The sequence below is a fragment of the Salvia splendens genome, chromosome 21 (assembly GCF_004379255.2).
Source record: "Salvia splendens isolate huo1 chromosome 21, SspV2, whole genome shotgun sequence".
Taxonomy (NCBI): domain Eukaryota; kingdom Viridiplantae; phylum Streptophyta; class Magnoliopsida; order Lamiales; family Lamiaceae; genus Salvia; species Salvia splendens.
In genome coordinates this window covers 3,045,088-3,065,168 of record NC_056052.1, presented here as the reverse complement: position 1 = coordinate 3,065,168, position 20,081 = coordinate 3,045,088, and the positions used below count along the sequence as shown (strand labels likewise).

The 20,081-nt window shown below is 36.4% G+C and overlaps 2 protein-coding genes and 1 pseudogene across 2 annotated transcripts; 2 read left to right on the top strand and 1 right to left on the bottom strand.

Moving 5' to 3' along the window:
- The first annotated feature begins 8,417 nt into the window (after positions 1 to 8,417).
- Positions 8,418 to 10,739, top strand: LOC121783443 (annotated as a pseudogene).
- A 2,856-nt stretch (positions 10,740 to 13,595) lies between these two features.
- On the top strand, positions 13,596 to 16,155 carry LOC121785175 (signal transducer and activator of transcription C-like). Its single transcript, XM_042183554.1, has 3 exons — positions 13,596 to 13,866; positions 14,267 to 14,347; positions 15,450 to 16,155. The coding sequence occupies exons 1-3, from the start codon at positions 13,708 to 13,710 to the stop codon at positions 15,849 to 15,851; spliced, it is 642 nt and encodes a 213-aa protein (XP_042039488.1). The 5' UTR covers positions 13,596 to 13,707; the 3' UTR covers positions 15,852 to 16,155.
- Positions 16,156 to 16,391: 236 nt separating this feature from the next.
- LOC121784635 (dirigent protein 4-like) lies at positions 16,392 to 16,847 on the bottom strand. Its single transcript, XM_042182817.1, has one exon. It carries the CDS (start codon positions 16,845 to 16,847, stop codon positions 16,392 to 16,394), a length of 456 nt encoding a protein of 151 aa, XP_042038751.1.
- Between the last annotated feature and the right edge of the window lie 3,234 nt (positions 16,848 to 20,081).

The following is a 20,081-nucleotide window of genomic DNA, read 5'->3' as shown; positions in this document are numbered from 1 at the left end:
TGTAGTGTAGCTTGCATAGAGTCATAATTATATGAAAATAGCTCGTATGATATTAAATCTAAGTTTATGCCACAAAATAGATTTATTTTAGAGTGGATATCTTTTTTTGCTCCGCAAACTTTGCCAAGATATCATTTTTGGTCCGTAAAATAGCATTTGATGTCCATAAACTTCAATTTAATATCATATGAGCTACTTTTTCACAAAAAAAATTTGGGTCAAACCCTCAACTATAAGTTAACATTTTATCATAGGTGAAATACGAAATGTAGCACCAAATGTAGCAGGAGACCTCTATTGCAAGATCATAAAGGGCAATTCAATTTATCTACTCCATCTTCTTCACTATTATATTTAATTTATTTCTTTTTCTTTCTTCTTCCCTCTTTATTTCTTTCTTCCTTCCTTCTTCCCTCTTTATTCCTTCTCTTTTTTTTTGGTGTTTAAGTTCGCATTTTTGAAGACTTGCTTCCTATTATGGGGAGAAGAAAGAAAAATTAAATATTTTAACAAAAAATAGAGAGTAAATAAGCCGAATTGTTCTTCATTGCTTTGAGAGTATTTATCATCCAAAAATTTTAAATAGTGAAGAAATAATTTACATGATATTAAATCAAAATTTATAAACTTCAAATAATATTTTAAAACATTGCAAACTAAAATTCACAGACTCACCCCCTCCTCAGGTTAAAACGTGGCTGTGATCTTGTATGTACACATATATTATAATGTTTAAAATTGTTGGAGGCATGATTGATATTGGGCACCTATGGAGAGTAGAAACGAAAAATGAAATGATGCTTGTTTGCCAACACTCTACACTCTCACCAAAACCTATGGAGATGCCGTTAGAAAAATTACCGACGAACTATGATCCGTCGGTAAAAATTACCGACAAACAAATTACAAACGAAAAATTTTCGCCAGTAAAACTATTTATCGACAAAAAATGGAATTTTCCATCGGCAATTTTGGTGTTTTTTTGTAGTGTAGCTTGCATAGAGTCATAATTATATGAAAATAGCTCGTATGATATTAAATCTAAGTTTATGCCACAAAATAGATTTATTTTAGAGTGGATATCTTTTTTTGCTCCGCAAACTTTGCCAAGATATCATTTTTGGTCCGTAAAATAGCATTTGATGTCCATAAACTTCAATTTAATATCATATGAGCTACTTTTTCACAAAAAAAATTTGGGTCAAACCCTCAACTATAAGTTAACATTTTATCATAGGTGAAATACGAAATGTAGCACCAAATGTAGCAGGAGACCTCTATTGCAAGATCAGAAAGGGCAATTCAATTTATCTACTCCATCTTCTTCACTAATATATTTAATTTATTTCTTTTTCTTTCTTCTTCCCTCTTTATTTCTTTCCTTCTTCCTTCTTCCTTCTTCCCTCTTTATTCCTTCTCTTTTTTTTTGGTGTTTAAGTTCGCATTTTGAAGACTTGCTTCCTATTATGGGGAGAAGAAAGAAAAATTAAATATTTTAACAAAAAATAGAGAGTAAATAAGCCGAATTGTTCTTCATTGCTTTGAGAGTATTTATCATCCAAAAATTTTAAATAGTGAAGAAATAATTTACATGATATTAAATCAAAATTTATAAACTTCAAATAATATTTGAAAACATTGCAAACTAAGAATGATATCTAACAAAGTTGACAGACTAAAAAAGAGACCACTTCAATACAAAAATTGAGGGAGCAAAATAAGACTCACCCCCTCCTCAGGTTAAAACGTGGCTGTGATCTTGTATGTACATATATAGTATTATAGTACTCCCTCCGTCCCGCACTACTCGCACTTATTTCCTTTTTGGGCGTCCCAAGTTACTTGCACTCTTTCCATTTTTAGTAAAAAATTTCACCTACAGCCGTCATTTTTGACTTTCCTATACACTCATTCCTTAATTTCTGAGCCGAAAAGGAAATGAGCGAGTAGCCCGGGACGGAGGGAGTATTGTACTTATTATTATTAATGTTTAAAATTGTTGGAGGCATGATTGATATTGGGCACCTATGGAGAGCAGAAACAAAAAAAGAAATGATGCTTGTTTGCCAACACTCTACACTCTCACCAAAACCTATGCACCGCCCACTTACATCATGCATACCTATGTCTAACGCCACCTAACACTCCCTCTTTATTTCTATTTTTCCATTAAAATGTTTCAACTATTTATATTAATATTTCAAAAATTATTATCATTGTCCTTCTATAAATTGTTTAATTTAATGTCTACAATGGAAAACAAAATACACTGATCTTGATCCTTCTATTATTATTATTTAATTGACATATCATGTTCATTTATAATTTTGTATAGTGGGAGTTTGGGCTCCCTTTGTGAAGTTCAGTAGAGGTAGGGACATATCACATGTTATGCTTCTGTTTATTTTTTCTTTTCCTGCCCATCATTAACTTAAATTTGAAGTTAATTCATGATTAACAATTTTGTTAAGAAAACATTATTGAGGACTTTGTTCTAGATGCCATAATAAGATAAACCTAATGTTGGGTGTTTAACCAATGAAACATAAAATCACTCATGAATATATAATTTGGTTTTGTGTGTGTGACATAGGAAAGCAATAAGTGCTTATATGTAAAAGGAATCAATGCTAGCTCATTAGTATATTGCAAAAAGTGCATTAAAAAAAACTCACTTTCACTATTGTGTAATTAATAATATGATAAATTTCAAGGTAAGATAGAAGTACTATGTTTCAAACTAGATAATTTTAGGAATTTGGAGAGGTATCTAAAACCTTAAATTATGCATAATCCTAATTGATGCTTGATAGTTACATTTAGCAACTGAAATGTTGATGGGATTAGGGAGATACAATGCATCTATTAACCTTTATTTGTTACTCATTCACGTGATGTTTTGATTGGTCCATCTTTTTCTATCTCATGATATCACATTTTAAGAAAAACTAGAAAATGCCAACACTTTGAGAATGCACACACTCAACACACGCACACAGCACTACATTAGGATTTGGAAATAATTTATAACACGAATTTCAGTCAGTTTTGCAATCATAAATCCTCGCGCCGTTAGAAGTCTCATTTCTTGGTGGCACGGGTTTTAAGAAATGCTAAGAAAAATGAGCGAAAAAAATTAGTGGAATATTAGTCCTACTTGTATATATTAATTTTAAATAAAATGTGAGTAAGATGAGTTAGTTGAATGTAGTAAAAATGAACAGGTACTCCTATTCACAGATGGATTAAAATGGAAAAACGAGACTCCTATTTGCATACGGGTGGAGTATGATCTAATCATCTTTCAATTTATGTACACAATTCGCATTTCCTATCTTTTGTGTTACATAGTTGACTTAACATGCATGACTCACAATTAAATGCTTCGTCAAATAGGTATGTATCTTTCTTGATTCGTTTAGTATCACATGGATCTCATATGTTATTTATTTATTTATTTATTTTCTTAATTTGCAATTGCATATTCTGCCTTGCCTAAACCGCTCCATTTTTTCTTATATGTGTGTGTTGGGATTCTTTCAAGTTTCAAAGCTTAGATTTTTTACACGTGATGAAAGTCTTTAAATTTCTGTTCATTTTTCTTATAAAAATATAATAAAAAAGTTGTCAAATTAAAATCCATTGCATGTCGTCTAGCGTGTGGGATGCGCGCGCCAAAATGATTAGCTAAGAAGGCTACGTGTGTCACACGTGCATGTGGTGAGCGGCCGGGCAACCTTAGTTCCCTTTCCTTGCAAGGCGGCTCACTGCTGTCTTGTTTCTCTTAAACGAGGCAGCATTTTACCGGAATACTATCATATTCCATAACGTATAAAAATAGTCTGAAACCACCAATGTTTTTAGTAGTTATTTAGAACTACTTTTCCCTAAGGGCATCATTAACGCGATAGGTCGGGCCGCAAATCGCGAGTCCCGGCCCGAGACGCGCGTTGGAGGAGACGAATTTCCGGCCCAGGCCGGTCCCGGGGACGCAGTTGCGGCCTAAGGATGGTCCCGGGGCCCGGCCCGGCCCGACGATGGAGGGAGAGGGGTCGTGACGGAGCTGCAATTTTTGCATTTGGAGGAGGAAGTGTAAAAAATCATGGATTAAATATGCCCGGTCAATGGATTTTGACCAAATAATAAATGTGACGAGACATTTAATTTTGTGAAATTAAATGACATAGCGTCGATCTACATTTTACGTAGGTAAATGTAGTATATTCACTTTCTCAAATCCGATTTCCGGTGAGTGAGAAATAGTGGATTAAAGTTGGGCATAATTAGCTTTTAATTAAAGCTTGGAGATGGAGCTTAGGGAATAATTAACTAGTGTTAATTATCCCACATTGGAGGATTAACACATCTTTAATGTGTATAAATTAAGTGACTTTATGTTACTTAATAATTATAGTGGACCAAGATGGGTGAAAGAGCCCACACGCGCGCACACGCGCGCGCCGCCGCCGCCCGCCCGCCCGATCCCGATCCCGAGCCCGATCCCGATCTCGATCTCGATCTCGATCTTGGCAATTGGTCTTTGGGTGGTCTTTGGGCTTGGTGCTTGGCCCAAACTATTCTTTTTGGACCACCGCCGAGTCAGCAATCCAAGTGGCTTGACACGTCGTCAAGCGAGGCACAGTCACGGTTGCCACGTGAGAAATCCACACGCTCCACACACGGATGGCACACTCCTGCCACACGTCTGTAACCGACGTCGGTTACGAATTGCCATGATGACAGCCATCATGGCTGTTGACCCCCTGCAGTGGACTGAGCCTATAAATAGGCCAGCCATTCCATGCATCACTACACAATTCAAAAAGCATTCTGCATCATAAGCTCTCTCCCTCTCCCTGCATAGTTTTTTCTGTCGAAGCTCTGCCCTCTCCTCCATCCAGTTCGCCGGAGCTCTGTTGATTGCGGTGCTGCATCAATAGAGACGTAGCCGTTTTACCTTTGGGGACGACACGCCAAACCGAAGAGCACTACCGGGGCGTATCTCGTCTTGCGGGAAGAGGCCTCCTCGACTCGGCTAATCACACTGGTTTAGTAGTTTCGATTATACGTTGTATTTTTAAGTTCAGTTCTTCCTTTCCTTTCTTTTGGGTTGTATTACGCCCGGTAGTTATCTTTGTAATCCGAGAAACCAACAGGAAGAAGATGGAGGAAGAGGAGGAAGAGGGAGAGGGGCGACGGAGCTCAATTTTCTGATTTCTTTTGCATTTGGAAGAGGAAGAAGAGGGAGGGGGAGAGGAAGAAGAGGGAGGAAGATGAAGAAGAGGAGAGGGGCGACAGTGGACGGAAGGAATTTTCTAATTTTTAATTTTTTTTTGCATTTTTTTATGTTATAATTTTTAATTTTTTAGTTTATAATTTATTATTTTTGAATTAAGAATGAATTTCTCGTGTTATAATTGTTCAACGTTTTCAATTTTTACACGTAAAATAGGTCAAAGTTGTAAATAGTGTCATTTATTGGTTGCGGGCCAGGTTGTGGCCTGCAAGGTTAGAGCAGTTGGGGCCTGTGCCGCAATTATAGATGAATGATGACGTGGAGGGGACTTGGAACCTGAAACCGGGCCGGAGTTAATGATGATCTAACCTAACTATTTATATATACTTAAATAAAGACATACTGTAAATGTGGATTAACATTAGCTAGTCGATCAAGAAGAATCCATCAACTTCAAGATTCGACGGTGGTGACACTTGTTGAATGAGAAAGATGGAAAATTGCTTCATCAATGGCTAGTGTCATGCAATCAGATGGAATGATGGCACACAAATGCCCCTTGAGGCCCACCATCAAATATTTAGAGCACAAAGCAAATAATAGATTAATGTTTGCAATTGAAGAGATCATAACAATATAATAGGGGTGGTTTGGAACTTGGGAAATATGGTGGGTAGAAGTGGGGTTGGAAAGTGATATAAAGGAGTGTGGAAAGGTAACAAGCTTTTTTCTTGCCAAAAGTCAAATAGGCCCCTCCTACCATCAATAATCACAATCATATCTCTACTACTCATGATTCAGAATGGAAGAGATTTGCAACCAAGATTCATCATCATTGCCTATTTTCATTATTAATTATTACTATTATTTTTTGCTTTTCTTGGAGCCAAAAAGAAAACCCTAGCTAAAAGAAACCCTAGATTTATTCACCCCCCCCCCCCATTTTTTCAAAAAAAAGAATGCTGATTTGTAAATCTCTAGGGATTATTCGTGTTTTCTTGTTTAGTTTCTTTAACAAAAAAATGAATTAGTGAGGTTTTGAGAAGTAAGGGATGCAATTTAATTATTGGGCCTTCTGAAAATAAATATAATCACTTTTAATTGGCATAGTCCAAAACAATAAAGATAAGAGAAATAAAAAGAATTTACACGTGTGCCATGTAATATAATGATTTGATGATTTCATGCATATCAAAAAAAGAAAACTGGGATTTTGGGAACCTTATAACTAGTAAATTAATTTGAAGATGGTGGAGTGTTTAATTAAAAGAAATTATTTAATTAAAGTATATTACTGTTTGCTATTTTGTAGCAGAGATACTATAGCCATAGGATCCACAAAAAGATCACAAAATGAGTAGATAATTGGTGTGAGTCATGTGCTCAAAAAAGTTGACAGTCCATTTGCAGAAGCAAACAAAGTTAAAGAATAATGTTAGACAACTCAGCCTCTAACTTCAAACACCCTACAACATTCCTATTGTTTTTGTCTGCGTTTTTTCAACCTTTTTGGTGTTTACTATAATGATCCACAAAATGTATATATTATCCCAAAAATTTAATTCATCTTAACAAATACTATAAGCCTATATTATGAATCAATGATTCTTTAAAAAAAGGCTAGACTATTTTGGGTTAGTGATGGCAGTTGCAACAATATTACAATACAAATCCCACTTTGATTAAAGAAATACTACTATCAAATATACATATGAAAAGTATTATTGGGGATTTTTATGCGATACACTGAAGAATCTATCCTATTATGCACGGATCTTTATTAGGATAAATAATTTATATATATAAACTTGCATTCAACAATTATTTATAAACCATAACACATTTAAGTTTCATAGATAATTAACAATTAATTTTCTACACATATAACTCGAGTAGTCAAAATGAACAAATACTCACACGCTTAAGGAATCCTCAACTCCGTGCTCGAGGAGGGGTCCTTAACGCCCGCGTGTGCATACACACATATGCCACTCAATTATCGTCGGTCAGTGGTCGTGTGCCACGTGGCACAGCATCGACTTTTCTATTTTCTATATCATATTTTTATTTAATTTTTTATAAATCCAATTGCTATTTTTAAAAATTAATTTCCGTTTTTTTTCTTTTATAATTTTAATACTTATTTTTCATATATATAAATATACATTTAATTTTCTACACATCTCTTTATCATATTCTTTCCAAATTCTACTGTGGGTCCAAACACCCTCACCAAAACCAACTTCCAGGAATGTGTCGGTTTGTGGCCATGCTTAAGTCAAATTGGGACTCTCATATATGTATTTTTACTTTCAATTGAAATTGAATGTGTAATTTTTTTTAATGAAATTTTAATATTTTTCATTTATTTGTAGAATAATTTAATTAGAAGTTAAGATTTTAAAAAAATTAAAAATGATGAATAGGAAATAATATGAATGGAGTAGTACTTAATAAACTACTACTAAATGATTGTGGATAATGTGAAAAAACACCTTATTGTATTTTACAGTTTACCAAGTAAGAAATGACAACAATTGAAAGAATTTACCGTATTTATTAAAAAGTGGATATATTGTGTTTTTTTTCTATGCTAGATCCGCCACTGTAAGACGAGGGATTGCATTTCGCTCCCTCGTCTCGACAATATCCATAGCTCAGCTTCACAACTTTAAAAAACCTCATGGTGTGCAAAATCTTTAATATTTGAATTATGTAGGTTGAGTGACTTAAGTCCTTCTCTGTGCAGCAAAGTCCACGGGACACTATTTACCACTCAATACAATGATCATAGTATCTCACTTTTTTTATATTATGGTTGAAAATAGGATGTCAATATTAAATTCCTTAATTAATTCCTAATCAATAAATTAATTGAAAAAAATGTGGGGATTAAAGTAACATCACAGACAGCTTTCATAGGCCTCCTCATTGTAGTGTGTGGGCTCAGACTGTTTACATTCAGATATGTATATTTCTCTATTCTCAGATTGAATGCTGCCAAGAGTAGTGGAAAGGACAGGAAAAGGGCCATTCTTGCTACATTCCATTTTATTTTCTTTTCTATTTAGTGGTGTCATTTTATACACGAGTGTCATAATATAAATTGAAATACAAAAATACAAAAATGATAACTATTTTAATAGAGGATCTAGTGGCGGATGGTGGATGTGACAAGAGTGATTGGTATGTAACTATATATATATGGTATTGTTTACATTTAGCAGAAAAAAATCTCTTTGTTCCCCCATATATATCTCTTCCCAAATCCTTGCTCAAAGCCCTTTTCCTGTGTGCTGTTTGTATTGAGCAAAAGCAGCAAGAATTGATCTTGAACACACACTAGGAGGTGAAGATGGCTTCTGGTGCATCTCTGAATCAGAGTTTGTTTGAAGAGCAAGAAATGATAATGTCATCACAGCTTGGGATATTCCCTTTCCACACAAACATGTCATCATCTAATTCCCACTAGGGTTCAACCAGCCCCTCAAAACCCTCTCTCCTCCTTCACCTCTCACAACTCTTTCTGATCACTCCACACTCACTAAGCAGAAGGAAGACTTCCCACCTCACTTCTCTGGACTCCCCCAGCTTCTCTCTTTGCAAAGATCAGCTTCAAATCACTGGTAAAAACATACACACATGCCAAAGTTTTGATTTTTAGGCATTTTTTTATGGAAAGTTTTGATTTTTAGGCATTTTTTGATGGAAAGTTTTGATTTTAGGGCATGGGGTGAGTTGAGTAATTGCATGAGCATGAAGAGGAATGGTGGGGAGGATCACCACCACCTCGGCGTGGCGGCGGTGAAGATGAAGAAGAACAAGGCAAGGAGAAAGGTGAGAGAGCCCAGGTTTTGCTTCAAGACCATGAGTGATGTGGATGTTCTTGATGATGGCTACAAATGGAGAAAATATGGGCAGAAGGTTGTCAAGAACACTCAACATCCTAGGTAATTAATTGATTGATTTTCTTCTTCAAATTGTTTTAGTTAATTGATTGGTGAGAGCATGGCTTTTGTGAAAGAATGTTAATGAGTTGGGAAATGTCAGATCTCATGCATGAGCAATCGAGTGTATGCATAATTGTTTCTTTCATTATTAATCAATTCATCAATTGATTAAATTTTGTTAATGCTCAACAAGAAAGGGAAAAAGTGAAGTATAATTGGTGACTAATTACAGCAAAACACAGACTGTGTGTAGTAACTAATAACTGATGCATTATTGTAGTACAATGTTGTTGTTAATTCATCTTAAGCTCAAATCTTGAATGAGTGGGAAAACCCTAATAATAATAGTCATAATAACTACAATTATTATGCTCATATCTCCATTCTTGCTACATATATTTTGAAATGCGGATACCCTTTTTCATGATCTAGCTTTAGGGTTAAAAAGTAAATCCAACTTTTTATTACCAAATGATTACAGTATACATATTCTTTTTTTCCCCTCTTAAATTTGTAGGAGCCATTGCTCTCAATTACCAAAGTGTGCAAACTTTATATGCTATCCAAGAGAGCCCACTCTGTCTATTAAAGCAAAATGTTTTGATCATGAATCCAGCCATTGCCAGTTTGATATTGCAGTACTACTATGCTCATTGCCACCTCAATTTTTCTTCTCATTGTCCTTTTTTTCTCTCTTTTTCTTGTACTAGAAACACCCATGATGATTTTACACAGTGGCACCCTACCACATTTGTGCATAGTGATATATCTTGGGCCATTGGTGTAAATCTTAGTCTACCAATAAAATGTTGCACCTAATAATGTACAAAACACATATACATATATACATAATTTTTTCTCTATACTAATTGTACTTATCAATGCATCAATTGTAAGCAAAAAATTATTTTGATGGAAGATGTTTTATTTATGTAGGAGCTACTATAGATGCACACAAGACAATTGTCGTGTGAAGAAGCGCGTAGAGAGACTAGCAGACGATCCCAGGATGGTTATAACATCGTACGAAGGAAGGCACGTCCACTCTCCATCACACGACGAGGACGACTCTCAAGGTGCTTCCCAACTCGGAAACTTCTTCTGGTAATGCCATGGAGATAGATCTCCATGGTTGTATCAATTGTGTTTTTACTTGCCTTATACTTAAGAAACCTCGAAATAATGACACTCCAAAGGGATAGAAACATTGTAATTTCATATGATATCGTATCAATGCGCACCACCACTATGCAATTCGGATCCTCCTTCTCGTATTGTATTTCAATCTCGTATTTTGCTCCACGAATAACCGCTACTAGGTGTAACTTGTTTGTTATGCCTACGCGTGTACGAGATTGAAATACAATACGAGATAGAGGGTATCATTCGTCATTTATGCGGCCCTCATTTTAGTGGGCTGCCACTGTTTTGTAGTTACTATCATGTATGTGAACTCTTCTAACATGTTTAGTGGAGTGGGCTTGCATTGTAACCTTATTTTCAACTAGTATTTCATCAAGTCTTGGTATTATTTGATCTCAACCTTGTACTTATATCTGATTTAATCTAAACTTCCATGAACTTAGGCATTAATTGAACATTTAACTGAGAGTTTTGTCATATAATTAGAGAAGCTGAGGACATTAAAAATATCAAAATAGACAAGGAATGGAGATTGAGACTACTTTAAGCCTAATTTTGATTGTGGGCCTATAATCTGGATTGGTGAATTGCAAAAACACTAGTGAAAAAAACTGGGACAGTTTACATATCCAATCCAATTTAACTCTCTTTAACTATTTGTTGGGCTAGATTATTCAGTGGCCTCCGAAGATCCGATCATCTCCAACCGACAAAAAACATTGACTATTTGAAATCAATTTAATTAAGATACACAAATAATTATTTAAAATTATATGAAAATTTAAGTGATTAAACTCGGAATAGTAATAGGAGAAGTGAAATTTAAAACCATGCTATTGTGGGTGTTAATGATTATGATGAGAAAAGTACATGTGACTACGTGAGAGACACGAACAAAGTAAGATACCAATACTCGATAATTATTTTTTGAATTCATTATTTGAACTTATCATTTTGTCTAAAGCGTTTGAGATCAATACTCTTTTCTGAATAAGGATTATCATCGGATAGAGTTGTGATCAATGTCGAATCAATTTTAAAGACAAAATTAAAAATCAAATTTGGGCCATTAGATCTAAATTTTTTTTTTGAAAATTTGAGCCATGATCTAGTTTTTTTTATGAGATGCGCCCATTAGTGGGCTGCCACTTTTTGTAAATTATTCTAGTCTTCATTACAAGCCCATTTTTTATGAGATGCGCTGATGTGTAAATTATTTCGATTTTTTATTTCATTCCAATAAGACTTCAAATGCTTTTACAGATACTTCATTCAAATAGTTTATACATCATTCCATGTGCTTATTACACCATTCAATTAGGTTATCATTTCCTTTTTTTTCAGCGTTGTGGCGGCATTGATAGACATTGTAGAGAGAAAGAACAGCACGCGAAACCGCCTTTACGTACTGGAATGAAGTAATAATCTTATTGGAATGAAGTAAGAACCTACTGGAATAAAGTAATATATTCTGAAATGAAGTTAAATCTTCGTAATATGTTAGTATGACTTATTTGTCTTGGTATGAATTAAAATAGGCTCGTGATGAAGACGGAATAAATTTGCACATCTCCTTCATAAAAAACTAGATCTAAAAACCCTAATTTGATATGGTTCTCCGGTTCGGCAATAAATACTGAATTTGCTAATGGGACTCCAGATAATTGCAATTCTTTGTATTTCCAGTGGGTTTAGATAGAACGCTTTTATATTATTTTTTCTATTTTATTTATATCTAGAAATTAATGTTTCCATATTTTTACGTAATTATTTTCTTTGGCTCGAAGGTGTTGTAAACCGTTTCTGCGGAGTATCATCATTGATGGCTTTTGCGAGTATGAAAAGAACGAATTTGTAGTTTTTCAACTGAAAATCCCAAACAAATTGAACTATCCAAGAAATCATATCTAAAGTATTCAAAATTCAACATCAAAACTAATTGAATTGAGAAAAAAGCAGAATATATAAAATAATCCTAAAAAAAACTTAAATTAATTATTCAAAATAAAATAAATATTAGCATTGTAATATTGGGGTTTTTTCGATTTTAAAAATGCCAACGCCAAGCCGAACAGATTCAAATCATCTTCAAAATATTCTTATAAGAGCATCCACAATAGCGCCCGTCCCGGCGAACGTCCGGCCGGCGTGCTGGAGTTCCGCGCGGGACGTCCGCCATTGTGCAGCGGTGACGCGGATACGGACATCCGCTGCGAACACCGGAGTTCCGCGGCGTTCCCTGGACGTCCGCTCGGAGGTCCCGATTATTTTATTATTTTTTTCAAAAATTCTATAAATACAGCTAGTTGAACTTCATTTCATTCGCACCACTTGTATTAACGAGTATCTCTCTCGAAATACGTTTCTTTCGAAGATAAATGGAGCACCACGATAGTGATTCCCCCGCCACGAGCGATTCACAAGGACCGATCTTTCCCGTTGGCGGAAGTACCCCAATGTCAGCCACGATGTCCGGAATGGCGGGGATGATGTCCCAACCCCAAATGGCTAAATGCCCCAACCCAAAAAGATCCCGAGCTCCCCTCACTCGCCCGCGTCGCGCAACATGAAACCCTGTTACGTGCAATGGTTGAATGGCGGACATCGACCGATCGCCATTACAGATCGTCGCTGAAGGATATCATCAACAGTATGCGGCGCGATTTGGGGTTGGGAGACATGGTGGAGAGTGGCGACGAGGGGACTACCGGCGGGAACGACGAGGGTACTGGCGGCGGGGAATCCGAGGAGTGAGACGACGGTTTTTTTAACTATGTAAATTTTTTTAATAATTATGTATGTTTTTTTTGTACTATGTATGTTTTTTAAATAAAGTGGTTGCAATTTCTCCGTATTTGTGTCGAAATTTTAATTCCGTAAATTGTTTAATTTGGTGAATTTTTGAATTTTTATTATTGTGGGAAGTCCGTCGGGATGTCCGCCACTGTGCAGTGGGATGTGTGGCAGGAGGTTTTTTAGGATGTCGGTACAGATGTCCGATGGGACATCCGTACCACTGTGGATGCTCTAAACCGAATCTCTATCTTAAATAAACAAATTGAATTTAGTACTCCAATACCTATTTTATACCCGTTTCTCCTATTATTCAGTTTTTTCGTATTTTGTTCAACCATAGTTGAAATATTTCAGTTATGCAAAAATAATATAAAAGGAATAAAAATGCCACCTGTGTATCCACGTGGCTCATGAAAAAGTTCCACCTCCGTCACTGCCTCTCTCCATCTTTCCCTGTATAAAAATTGTTTCTTTCTCCACCACCTACAAAGATAGATACACGCACATCAATTTTGTGTGTATATCTTTCTAGGGTTTTCGTTTCAATTTCAATTCAATTTAATTTCAATTTCCCCCTTACGAATGGCGAAGAAGAGGAAATCCGAAGCGTCGCGCCTCGACGAGGTCGATCGAGGGATGTACACCACTTTCTGCAGCGCGGCCAACTCCCTCTCCCAGCTCTACACCCACGCGATGCACCAGCAGCGCCTCTCCTTTCAAGCCGGCGAACGCCACTCGCTGGTCTCTGCCGCTGTCTCTCCCTCTTTTTTTTTATTTTATAATCAATTTTTTTTGTTTGTTGTTGATTGTTTCTCTTGTTTGTGGTGGTTTGGATGCTACTTTTATCCGTCTGTTTGAATATATTCATGTTATTGCAGTAGTTACACAGTTTTCCGCTGATGAATCCCTGTGAATTGAGTAATTAGTATGGCTGATACTCATATTTGTATGAATCTTGATCAAAGGGTTCTGGTTTTACTTTTTGGGGGTATTGGGGGCTGTTTCGTTTTGGGTTATTATTGGTATTTTGGCTTACACTATATTGAATAATGTAGTCATAACTGATCACTGATGATTATGGGTTTTGTGATTATATACTTCTTGCAATGCTCATTATTTGCTTGTTGTTTTACCAATGTAGGAAAAGCTTTACAATTGGATTTCAAGGCAGCAAGAGCAAGGGGTTAGAGTGATGGGTGGCGACATACTCGCATATCTGCAGGTTTATTCTTCGACTCAGGAAATCGCTATAATGTGTTCAACACTTGTTAATTAGGCTAGTGTACTTTATCACTTCTTGGTACTTATTGAATTGTACTCTTCACACAATGTGGCTTGGGGTTGTTATCAATATATTCTGTGTGCTGCTTTATCATTGTTTCTATTGTTGATTAGAATTTTGTAGTGTATCTAAATATCTGTTATATGAGCTGTAATTGTGTCTGTGGTGTTGAATTCTGGCGCAAAGCTGGATAAATGATCCAAGAATGTGATCATGATAGTAGTCTTCTACAGTACTGAGCATTGAACCTGGATGGTTTTCTTGTGGCTAGTAGTTTTGAATTCAAAGCCATGTGATTGCTGATTTGTTAGCTTCAACTCAAAACATGTGCATATGCAAGTGCATTGTTTTTTTTACTTTGCTAATTCTTATGTTGGAAGGAATCAATGCAGTTATGAACTTCAGTTGTTTTGAGTTCTGTCTGAGAACCATGGATGTCTTCTCCACTCTCCAGACTATTAAAAGTTTCTCATGATATTTGTGACTGCTGATGCTGTTAAGCATTTTCTTCTATGTTGATGAATTTTTATTGGTATTTTGAATATGACAATTATTTTCAATTGCTGTAGCTTGTTACTAGTTTGGTATCTGGCAGGGAGAGTGACTTCGAGAGATACAGACCTGTATTAACTTGATGCGCGTCTTTACTTCTTTGTTAATATATATGTTTATGGTGAAGTTCACAAAACAAATTCAGATGCTGTTGTTCAGCTGGTAGTCTATATAGTCTTGTACATTTCTTCCATAGTTGTCTTGTCTGGTCCATCATTTCCTTTCATAGATTTGTGGTTGAAATGAGACCCCCTTCTTTGGAAATATAACTTGTGACATGAAAGAAGGTACTGACATCACTGCTATTACCATGAAGTCTCATAGCTGGTAGATGGCTCAGAGTTTGCTATTGAGGCTCAAGGAACTTGGATTCTTTCTTTGTCATATTGCCCGTGTTTCATCTATTATCCCGATTTCTAATATGGAAGCTTAGTTAGAGGGCTGGATGGACTAACGTGTGACACTGTTTTGTTCTTTTTAACATGTGCAGAACGAACTTGATTATGGAACAGAAGAACCTCCCCCGTCCCATAGGCAGCAGCAAGCGCAGCCGCAACCTCACCCTCAACAACAGCCTAATAATTTAATGCAGTTGCCTCAAACAGGAGTTCCCATATCTTCTAATGCATTTGGTCCTGCAACTACTGGACAGGGACTTCGAGCAGGAAATTTAGATCAAAGTAAGAATTATGTGTTTTCAAATGCTCTCTCTAGTCCAGTGCGTCGCACTCTCCAGCACTATCACTTATCACAAGGTGGTTTCTCCTCGAACAATGCCACAAGGAGCAATGAGAACAGCAACAACCAAAACAGAGACACCAACCCTCTCAGCTCCAACGACACTTTAATGGATATGCACTCTGATAGTCCAGGTCATGACTCTCCTTACTGAAGTAGTCCAATGTATGTTTTGGAGTTGGAGAATCCCCTCCGATGATGAGAAAGCGATGAAATTATGATGATGTTGGTGGTACTAAAAGAAGCAAATTGCGAAGGGGGAGTAAAAGAATCGATTGAAGTGTGAAAAAGGGGGTGTTGAAGTTGAAAAGGGATTAAATAGTTTGAAGGGAGACATGGTTTCTTTTGGTGTTTATGTTTGTCTAGTATTGTCCTTCTCTGTTTCTTATGTTTTTGGAACATCGAATGTGTCGAAATATCCTTTATATAGATATATTCATTTAGTTTTTTTTGTCTTAGTGATTATTCTGGTCACTGATTTTTGGTACTGGGTTGAAAGTTGAAACTCAAATCATAGTTTTGGTTTTGGATTTGATATTATGGTAGTCTCTATCAATAATGAATTGATGTTCTTGATCTGATATGGATTGGTTTTACATTACAATTTGCTTCAAAACCAACCCTCTAGGATGAACTACCTCCACATTATACTCAAGCACAGCATCTCCATTAGTATAATTCACAGTATGAGTCTTCACAAAAATAGTCCCTTGAGCCATTCTAAACCGCCTCCGACCACCGCAAGCTCACGGCGGCTCTCCGTCACCGGATTCCTCGATAACACGCTCAACGAGCTCCCCGTGAACTTCCCCGCCGTGAATCCAAGATCCACGCGCATCACCAACGTCAGATTCTTTCCCTGGCTCGACGACATGTACATTCCCCGAGCATTCCCGACGACCTCTGGCCCCTCCGTCAGCACGTCGTCGATGGCATAGACCGACCCGAACGCCAGCAGGTCGCGCGGCCCCGCGATGCGGACTGCCGTGGGCTTGGCAACACTTAGGACGTCGTGGAGGAAGAAATGGAGGTGTGTTTTTTTCAGCTTGGCTGGTTTGTACGTCGAGCTTCTGCCGTAGTACTTTGACTGCGCTGGTGTTGTGTATGTGGTGAGGAGTAGAATGCAGGTGAAAATAATTGCTCTCTCCATTTTATTGAAGAAAAAAAGTCAAGTTTTATGTGTGGTCATTTTTGTGGAGAGGGGTTGTGACTTTGTGATTTATAATGAACGAGGGATTGAGGAAGATGGTTTTTGCATGTCATTAAATAATGTAAATTTTAGTTTATCAACATTAATATACTAGTATAATTAGGGGCGTTCGGTTTGCAAGATTGTATCCGAGTTCGGTTTGCAAGATTGTATCCGAGATTAAATTTGTAGCGTGTTTGGTTCATGAGATTCAACCCTACAACTTAATTCTAGATGGATAATCATGGGATAACCCCTTATGACTAAAATAATCTCACAACTCAATCTTAGATTTTATCTTGGAAACCGAACACCACCTTAATGTAATGTAATGTGTATGTGTGGATTAATTAGTGCAATTGCAATTGGGAGAGGGAATTGGATCTGGTTTTATTGACATGTGTGTGTATTTCTGCAATTACAATTGGGAGGGGAAATTGGATCTTGTTTCCTTGATTTGTGCCAAACAGTGATTAACAACTCAAGGATTTCTATGTGATTACAACTTAAATATTTCTGTACATACGGTAAGAATTCGAATGTAAGTTGAAATTCGAAAAGTTATTCAATACTTAGATCTCACTATTACAATCATTATCAACGTCAGTCCTCAATTATTATTTTGATGTAAAACTAATTTTTGAAGCATTGAGTATGATGAAAAATATAATTATAGCCGAAACGAAACGTATTTATGACACCTTATATATAACGATCTTATTGTTGTGCACTATAAAATTCCGGAAGTGGAATTCACTTTGAAGGGTGAGAAGCAACCTCGGTGGATAAATCATGGACAATATTTGGGATGCTCATTACCAGTTTTATCCTATGCCAAATGAAGATGATAAGGTTGTTTTTTTGTGTCTCTCTATATCTAATTCCATGCCTTCAACTTTATATTGGGATGTTGATGTGCTTAAAAAAAGGAGTTGGAGTGTATGTGTTGAAGTAGAACAAGATTAGATAGTTTGAAAGGAGGCAAAGTTTCTCTATGTGTTTATGTGTATAGTATTCTCCTCATCATGTGACGATTTTCTACTTCTTGGGGGTGTTCGGTTTGCAAGATTGTATCCGGGATCAAATTTGTAGTGTGTTTTTGGTTCATGAGATTCAACCCTACAACTCAATCCTAGATGGATAATCATAGATAATTAGTCATAGCTAACCCTCTATGACTAAAATAATCTCACAACTCAATCCTAGATTGTATCTTGATATTATTTTATCTTGTAAATCGAACACCACCTTATAGTAATAATTTGAAATATAGGAGACATAGCTTGGATGCAACAAGTATGGGGTTGGAGCTTCTCGATTGTTTGAGTATCATTCAACCACAAAATTAATCAAAATTATATAGTATGCCGGTAGCAAATAATAATGTAAGTAATTTTTTAAGGAATAATAATAATGGTATAATTGAACATCAAACATGTAGTTAGGCATTGTGTTTGGATAGACTGCTCAACAAATCAATAGCTATACATCATTCATAATCATAGCCAAACCAAAACACAAATGTCTAACTACAATATATATGTATCTTCTACATTTGCACACAAATTTACCATGGTACTCCTACATATTATACCCTTACCCACAATTAATTAATAGTAGTATTATTTTCTCATTTTGTACCGTCCATAAAAATAGTCGACTTCTATTTTTTAAAAAAATTTCCCACTAAATTAAATAGGTGTCATTCTTCATTAACAATATTCATGATCACTTTTTTTACTTATTACTTCTCTTTGTCTTTATCAGTTTTGTTTAAAACTTATATCATCAGTTACTAAGACTATCGGTAAAAAAAATCATATAATCCATTTAGGAAATGTACATTTTCAAATTCTCAAAATCGAGTGAAGAATGAATGAATAGTTTATCAATTGGGCCGAACCGACCCATCTCATCAAGACACAAACTCGTTATGTATCGGCCCAGACCTACTCCTGCAGCTGAGCCATTGGTGGAAGCGATTTCAACTGGGCCATTTTCAAACTCAAGCATAGGCCCACACTAAATCCAGCTCTACCAAGGCTAAGCTCAGGCCCAAGCCATGACCAACCCAAATAAGACCCAAAACAACTACTAATTCTACTATATTTTAATTATATCCATTATTATTTTAATAGAATTCTAATTATATTTATCTAAAAATTTTATATTAATTTTTACCCTTCGTCGGCTCATTATTTTAATAGAATTTTTACCTTCTGTCCCCTCCTCTTCTGGTGCTGATGATTCCAGCTGCATGAAGCAGTGGCCACGAAAAAAAAATCACTTACCCTTCCCCGGCTCATGATCTTCTGTTCCGGTTGGTGGCCGTCAACTACTTCCGGGTCACCTTGTACCCCAAAAAGTACTTCAACACCTATGGATTCCACCCGAACAACTCTTATAATTCGAAGGTAATACATTTGAGAGATATCGAGAAACTTGCAATTCTTGAAAAGTTTTTCCCAGGTGATGACCTCTTCGATCTCAAAGCCAACGCCATATTGAGTATAGAAGAGCTTAATCTTGGCCCTCACTGTTATATTGCACATCAAGATGATAATGAAGTGAGGCGTGGAATTCATGAAGGATGCTTCGTAAGCTCATCGTCTCCACATTGAATATATATGATCCTTCTGATTGCCGAACTGTAAAATTTATATTGAAGGCGAATCCGAAGAAGCATATAATTACAACGACTAATAGGAGCTTCTTCAAGGATAAAGGATTGTAGATAGCCGACGTCTCCGCGCTTGAAATTCAAAAGGGTTTTTTTTCAAGCTTGAAGCCATCTAGGAATGGCTGATAAGGCTCGTTTCATGCATGGGTTTTGGATCTTAATTCTGTATTTTCCATGGTGCTAACGTGTAATTGTAAGTTCAGATGCGTGAATTATCTACCAGACCCAGGAAGAAAGAGGAGCAAAAAGTGAAGAAAATGAGCAGAATCCTATGTCTGGGGCACAAACGTCAAATCGCAAAGACCGTTGCCCTAGGGATTGGAGCCGCATTTGCGCCTATATATATACGAGGAAAAACATTGAAGAGGGAGCCGCAATTTTAGTTAGAACATCCTTAGGAGCTCTCGGATCACTCCTAAATTCACTCTCATAGCTCTCCATCTCACGCATTTGGTTTACATGGGAAATCCTGGGTAGTGTGGTGTTGGTTTGACCAGTTTGGAAGTGTAACACCG